Genomic DNA, 7,975 nt, shown 5'->3' with positions numbered 1-7,975 from the left:
GTTAATAATTTTAAAAACTTTTGCAATCTGAATTGTGTTTTCTAAAAACAGGGTTGTGTCGTCCGCAAGTTGTGAGATTCTAATCTCACGATCAAAAATGGTCAACCCTTTAATATCAGGACTATTTCGAATATTCAAAGAAAGTAGTTCCACAACTAATAAGAACAGAAAGGGGTAGATTCCACAACCCTGCCTGACTCCTCTGTTAATAGGGAATCTATTAGAAGTTTCAAATTGTAAGAGAACTGAACTGTTAATGTCCTTATATATCATTTTAACCATTTTTATAAATTTTTCACCAAATCCAAATACCTCTAGAGTAGAAAATAAAAATTTGTGTTCGATGGTATCAAATGCTTTGTAAAAATCTAAGAACAAAATGATTGCATCAGAGGTATATAATTTGAATAATTTATGAGATCCAAAATTAGTTTGATATTACAGCTTATATGTCGTTTAGGCATGAAACCAGTTTGAGTTTCATTAATTATGTCAGATAAGCCTGTTTTTAACCTTTTTGCGAGAGCTAGTGATAAAATTTTATAATCTAAATTTAGTAGAGTGATTGGCCTCCAGTTGTCAAGGGAGAGAAGGTCTTTGCCTGGTTTTGGTTTTAAGTTAATAAGGCCTTGTTTCATGGTAGTACATAATTCCTCATTAATTATGCATTCATTGTACATTCTAAGTAATGGCCTCTTTATAGATTCCCAGAAGTATGCATAGAATTCGAGAGTTAGGCCATCTGTGCCTGGGGATTTACCCTTCTTCATAGACTGCATTGCACTGGTCAGTTCGTCTAAAGAAAGGTCATTTTCACAAACCACTTTAAACTCATTTGAAATTACTGAAGTAAATGATTTGATTTTTTGTATAAAGTTTCTTGCATAGTTTTCATTATAATTTGAGCAATATAATTTGTTAAAAAAAGAATATACGTATTTCTTAATTTCACAGGGATTTTTGTTTATGTTATCGTCAATTGTTAATGCTGCCATACAGTTTCTTTTTATATTTCTTTTTTCCAAAGCAAAGAAATAACTAGAGTTTTTCTCTCCCATTTCCATCCATTTGGCCCTAGATCTTATAAATGCACTCTTGGCTAAATCCAAATAGTGATCGTCTATTTCGTTCCTTAACTTAATTAAATAGGATTCCTCCTCTGTATTAAGAGTTTCTTTAGATAGCAACTTATCCAGCTCATTGAGAGTATCTTGACATCTTTAAAAAAAAATAAAATAATAATAAAACAGCCAAAATAGCGTAATATCCTTTAGGAAGAAATCAGCCAATCAGGAGTGATAGTTCCTCCCCTAGCTGAACATGATTGGCAGGTCACGAGGCCAATTGTGTGATTCAACCATGCGCGCGAGTATGTGAGAGGAAGAGAGAAGACGAACGTGATTTATGGCGACAGGAAACGAGAGGAAAATTACAGATTTTAAGTTAACAGAGTGATAAAAGTGAGTGTATTAGCAAGCTAGAGAACCAACACGGAAGAGGGAATAAGGAGGAGCAACAGAGAGTTGAAGTTTCCATCTGTATTTGTCTCGGTAAGCTAGTGAACTGCATGATGCTGATATTGTTTGCTAACTGTGATACAAAGCTTACAAAGAGTACAGAAATAGTAAGCTGATATTTAAGTTACCTAAATACAGCTGTTTTTCTTGTTCATTTGTTTGTTTTAAGAAATAGATGATTTTATTTTAATATTGTGAAGGAAATGTTAAACTTTAATGTTTAAATTCTGCTGTGAGTAGATAAAACATTTTGTTCTAGAAGGTACTCTTATTAGAGTATTAATATTGCAACTACAGCTATGAGTTGCAACTTAACTTAGGTAGAGCCTGTATTGTTTACAGTTTTTCTCTAATCCAGGGATATAAGAGTATGCCATTTTTGTTGATTTATTATCAACTGTTATTAGTTAAGTATAAGGTGGTGCATGTTATATAATCTTGATATTGAGTTGAGATTTGAAGTTGAACTAAAGTGTGATAAATAGGCTGAACATGTGATCATTCAGTATTATGTAGCATGTGATGCTTAATGTTACATGGTTGTTATGCTTTAGTATGACTGTTGTACAACATATATAGAACATTTATTTAAAATTTCCTGTTTAAAAAAAACATGTCAGGTCTTATGGACAGAGTGAAACTACTTGGAAGATCCTTTTCTATCGATGGCGAGCCTCCCAGTCTGATCGTGAAGAGACACAGACCAACTCATCGAACGTTCCTTTGGTGGTAGGAAAGTATTAGTCGCCTGAGCTGGTACACACTCTTTCATTCAAGTGCACACTTCTTTTAGAAAGGAGAAACTGTCACAAACCTGGTGACACACAATTTTGACACTGAACTATTGACAGGACTGATTAATACAGGAAGTGATCACAAAACAGACTTTAACGACTTCAAAAGGACAAAACCAGAGACTCAATTGTTAAAAAGGGCCCAATTTTTTTTCATATACATGTCATGCAATTGTGTTTCAACTGTTATTGGCAACTTAGTGTGAGTAAAAGATACTGGTTACTACTTACCTGGTCTGATAATTCCTTTTATGGGTACAGTTTATATCACTTAGCTCCTTTCGAACCTAGCACAGTGTTAGTTCACGTTTAGAGTGTAGCACAGTTACATTTACTTAAAAAGCTTAAAATGCTACAATCCCATGTTTCTCATTATGCCTAATACTACTGAATGTAACCGAAGCAAGTCGTGTCTGGAGAAAGTAATGTTTTTTTTAATTCCTAATGAAGCACCATGCTTCTAACGGATGTGTATCTATGATTTATTTACAGTATATACCTGCTGGGAGTTGGACGCAGCTCCAATGAGGAGGCCCAGAGACTGAGCGACCAGGGCAATGCAAATAGACAGAAGCACGAAAAGCACAAATCTCGCCATTTCACCAGGCTGCCCTGTCATTTAGTACACTATAGTACAGTACAAGGTGGGGCATTACAATGTGGTAATGTACAAAAATATATGCAGTCATTTAAATCACTGTTAATCAGTATTCATAGAACCAGAGTTAAATCCAAAACTTACTTAATTTACTCACTTTTCTTAATTTAATTACAAAAATAACATCTAGGTCTGGAAACAACATTTCATATTTCATATGCTAATATAGTTTGTACAATTTCTAGAATAAATAATATAACCAGGATACCTGGAAAGGAACATGCTAAGCCATGGTCTTAGCTAGATAGTAAGCTTTCAAACTGTACCAGTAGTTCAGATGCTCCCTCATAATCACTGGCAACTCCAGAGGAACTGGGAAAGTAGCAAAGAAGTACCCAATTGATCCGAATTTTTACGGTACATTCACATTATCCTCATTTATTACCGCTATGATCTTTATAAATATTGAAAGAACTTAACAAATAAAATAAAATAACAAAAGTCCTTACATGTGAGGACGGTGGGCATTAATGCGCCAAACATGAGGAAAAGCATGATTAAGAAAAGGAATCCAGGGTTGTTAAACGCTTTGTTGGGATCGTTGCCGATCTTCAGGTACAGCAGGCCGATCAGAAGTGCGACTACCAAGTGTGATGTCAACCTCACGTGGGTCAACACCTGGACACACAATTACAAATCCTCAAATACACACATTTTGTCAGAATATTTAAAACGTAAATTATCTTAGATTTTAAGAAATCTTACCTGGTCTCTGTATGTAGTGATGAAGGTTCTTTTGAAAAGAATATTAAACTGTGTGAGCACGCTGGTGGCATAGGTGCGTTGTTCAATGTGGCCTGAATCCTGTGCAAACACAGCAGAGCATGTGTGAGGTTGATAGCTGGAGCAGATAGACTGACATTGTTTGTTCCTGACTGAGTGTATTGTCACTCACGTTGTTATACTGAGATGGGCAAGATGATGTAGCATCACTCTGGTCACTGGAGACACCCTCTGAACACATGCCGCCCTGCTCAGCCTCGAAGAGCACAGGATTCCAATCACCATACTCTCCTGATGCCACCTCAATTACTTGTGGGGAAAAAAAAAAAAATGGAAAACACACAGAGCGTATGTGGACGATTAAACTATTTTAAGAATTGCTAATACATCTACAGACACAGTGATTACTCGGTGGTGAGCAGAGTATGATCTGGTGATGTCCTGTATCACCTTTGTTCTATGTGATGTGTTCTTCTGTTCTAACCATGGGCGGCGCTTGGCTATTTATAGGGGGGCTTTAGGCTCCATAACATTTATACTCAGCCCTCCTAAAAAATCTCCATAAACTTCACACACATTGCTGGTCGCCCATCATCCCCTTTAAATTTTATATGAAAGCGGCGGCAGACTTCGGCTCCTTTCCGTCTTTCAGCGTCGGCCTTCAATTCACCATCACAGAGGAAAGATTAAGGCAAGGTGTGTGTTTTTCGATAAATTGTTCTATCTGCATCAGTGCAGTCTTTTCTCATAAATACAGTTTACAAAATGTCATGAGGGATTAATCAGTTAAATCTTCGCTGTGTTCACCCTCATCACACCAGCTGTTTCCTCTAGTGAAAATGAAGCCCTTAATACATCAGACTCTATGAACCTATAGTCTCCTTCATAAAACAATCATGCTGTTGCTGTTTTAATTGGAAAACTTAACTGTGTATATAAAACATTACACAGTGCATATGGCATTAACTACTATAAAGGTATACACATAAATGATTAAAAATAGTGACATACAGCATTCAGTGCACTCGTTTTAACTGCATAGCAGTGAGATTTACAGAGATAGAAACATTTTTTTTGTTATATAAATATTGTATTGTACTGTATTAAATAATGTCCCAAATCATAAAATACATTTATTAGCCTTAGAGTAGGGTTTTTTGCAAGGGCGTAGATTTGCTCTGGACATTGGTGGACCTATTAAAAGATAGTTTAATAAAGACTATTTTTTATTAAGCCATAGTGCAAATGAAACATCTCAAACATCAGTATATATAAAAGTAGATCACATTTTTATAGTAGATCAGGTTTTAATGTGATCAAATAGACCCCTCACCTCCACTGGCATTCCTCTCATGATAGTAGCCACTTCTGTAATAGATTTGAAACTGTATTTGGACTTGAACATGGCTAGCTGAACTTTTAGAGTCTCCCTGTTAAGTTCTGGATACTGATCAACAATATCATCCACCCCTCCTGTCAGAAGAATGTCTTCCAGCCTTTTCTGAGTCTTAGTGTGCAAATCTCGAATCAAATCATTAATGTTTGCCAAGTCAGTGAATGCATTTTAAAAACTATTTGTGTGAAGTGGATTGTCTATTAATGAACTGTCAACAAAATTCTAGCCATGTCAATATTAGTATGTAGCACATCAATTTCTTCCACAAGACTGATTTCTGACAAATAGTCGTCATTAGATTAGGAGAACTGACAGGGACCATATTTATACTTTAACATTTAGCTGTTTAATTTGCTGTTAGTCTTAAGTCCGTATTCACAGACTATAGTCTGTCCTGCTATAATGAATGTGCGTCAAAGCCACATTAACGTTAACTGTTGTCGTTACTTTAATGGACTTTGATTGATTCACTCGCGAACTTGAAGTGACTTACACTTTTCTCTGAGAAAAACCTCCTTATGTCCAGCTTCTTTTTTTTGCTGACGCCATCCTCACATGTATGTCACCCAACACACCTTCTTGCATGGGGAAAAAAATCCACTGCATTTGGCCCTGCTTGTATCTAAACGCAGCCATAGGCTCTCACATGAGAGCAGGAAAAGGCACAGCCAATCAAAATGTTTATAAGTGTTTTGGGGGCGGAAGGACTCACGGAGAGAACGTGATTTATCCCTTTCTATGTGTCTAGGTTAATGTTGACAGCACAATTTTTTTTAAGTGGATTAAATTGGTGGGGACATTGCAATGGTCGGAGGATATTGGTGGGGACACAACCCCTCCGTCCACCCTAAATCTACACCCCTGGTTTTTATATTTCAAAGTATACAACATGGACTTTATTATAGTGTATAATTGCATTCCCCTCTGCATCTGCATGCAAACCCAGTTTATATGACTTGGGAATCATAAACTACAGTATAAAACATTGATTATGCTTTGTGCCAGGAAGACTTTACAGTCCAGAAAACATGTATCAAGCTTCATTTGTCATGTATCTATAACTATATAATCTATATATCTACAGTACTTATATATCTATGTCTAAATTTATAACTAATTTATCTCTAACTCGATATCTATATTAATTATCTACTGTATATGTACTGTATGCATCTTCACTGCCTGGCTAACAAAAAGTCACCACTGTAATTAACTAAGCAAACTGGTACAAGCCTTCCATTAAATAATTCCTGCAGTGGTTAATACGGTTCAGCTCGTAACAAGTTATTTAACCCTAACCGATGCAGTGAGTAGTTTCTTATCTCTTAAACAACCATGGCAGAAGACATATCTTGTGGTCGCTGGAAAGATGTTACACTGTTTAAAATGGTCAAATTATAGGCCTGCAAACTGCAAAGAAAACAACTAAGGAGATTGCTGAAACTATTAAAATTAGATTAAGATCTATCTAAAACATAATTAAAACATATAAGGGTAGCGGTGAACCAATGTTGGAAAGAATGTATCCTGTTCCATTGTACCTACCGCACAAGCCTGTATTATGACCCAGGGTCACTTCTGTTGGTCAAGTTTAAATTCATGTTATGTGTATTGTTATTTTGATCGCAGTCTCATTTAATAAAAGTGCTTGTGACATCTGACATGCAGCATTGTTTTTTTATTATTAAATGCAGTGTTCACTTTAGATCATTTGTAATAAATTGTTATTCTAAATAATCTTAACTTTAGGTTGAACATTTAGCTGATTTCTGGTTTAAATCTTTCAGCTGACTCAGAGGAGCGCTCAGAGGAGACACGGCACGCTCATAACCAGGATATAAAGTGATACAGAAAGTCAATAGATCATTTATGTGTGTCCAAGATATTACTTAATATGAATACTACGCCCTTTAGCTTGCAACCTTTCTTCATATTGTAGTGGAAGGTAAACTTTCCTATGTTTACTTCGAAGTAGTTTTGCCAATGGAATTTTTTTAACTCTATTGTGTGCTTTCCTAAATCTGCCTTCCTGAGCTAATTTTTTCTTGCCATCGTTGCCCAGGACAAAGATGATGGATACACCCTAAGAAATGCCATTCTGGGTTGTTTTTAACCCAGCTGCCGGGTAAATATTGGACTAACTACATGCTGGGTTAATTTAACCCAGCAAAATGGGTTATTTGTTTTAACCCACAAAATGGGTTAAATATTCAACCCAAATGCTAGGTCATATTTAACTTTAACGCTGGGTTAATTTAACTGGAATGTTGGGTTAATTCTACCTCACAAATACAGTGGTGTGAAAAACTATTTGCCCCCTTCCTGATTTCTTATTCTTTTGCATGTTTGTCACACTTAAATGTTTCTGCTCATCAAAAACCGTTAACTATTAGTCAAAGATAACATAATTGAACACAAAATGCAGTTTTTAAATGAAGGTTTACGTTATTAAGGGAGAAAAAAAACTCCAAATCTACATGGCCCTGTGTGAAAAAGTGATTGCCCCCCTTGTTAAAAAATAACTTAACTGTGGTTTATTACACCTGAGTTCAATTTCTGTAGTCACCCCCAGGCCTGATTACTGCCACACCTGTTTCAATCAAGAAATCACTTAAATAGGAGCTACCTGACACAGAGAAGTAGACCAAAAGCACCTCAAAAGCTAGACATCATGCCAAGATCCAAAGAAATTCAGGAACAAATGAGAACAAAAGTATTTGAGATCTATCAGTCTGGTAAAGGTTATAAAGCCATTTCTAAAGCTTTGGGACTCCAGCGAACCACAGTGAGAGCCATTATCCACAAATGGCAAAAACATGGAACAGTGGTGAACCTTCCCAGGAGTGGCCGGCCGACCAAAATTACCCCAAGAGCGCAGAGACAACTC

At 36.2% G+C, this 7,975-nt stretch overlaps 1 protein-coding gene across 1 annotated transcript; it reads right to left on the bottom strand.

Moving 5' to 3' along the window:
* Window positions 1-3,365: 3,365 nt before the first annotated feature.
* LOC128506373 (ATP-binding cassette subfamily G member 4-like) lies at window positions 3,366-6,515 on the bottom strand. Its single transcript, XM_053476793.1, has 3 exons — window positions 3,865-6,515; window positions 3,675-3,773; window positions 3,366-3,587 (listed from the first exon to the last, which is right to left on the bottom strand). The coding sequence occupies exons 1-3, from the start codon at window positions 3,931-3,933 to the stop codon at window positions 3,366-3,368; spliced, it is 390 nt and encodes a 129-aa protein (XP_053332768.1). The 5' UTR covers window positions 3,934-6,515.
* Window positions 6,516-7,975: the final 1,460 nt, after the last annotated feature.

Source organism: Clarias gariepinus, chromosome 18, assembly GCF_024256425.1.
Source record: "Clarias gariepinus isolate MV-2021 ecotype Netherlands chromosome 18, CGAR_prim_01v2, whole genome shotgun sequence".
Classification (NCBI taxonomy): domain Eukaryota; kingdom Metazoa; phylum Chordata; class Actinopteri; order Siluriformes; family Clariidae; genus Clarias; species Clarias gariepinus.
Note: the sequence above shows the minus strand (reverse complement) of the source record. Positions and strands in the feature narration are given on the sequence as shown.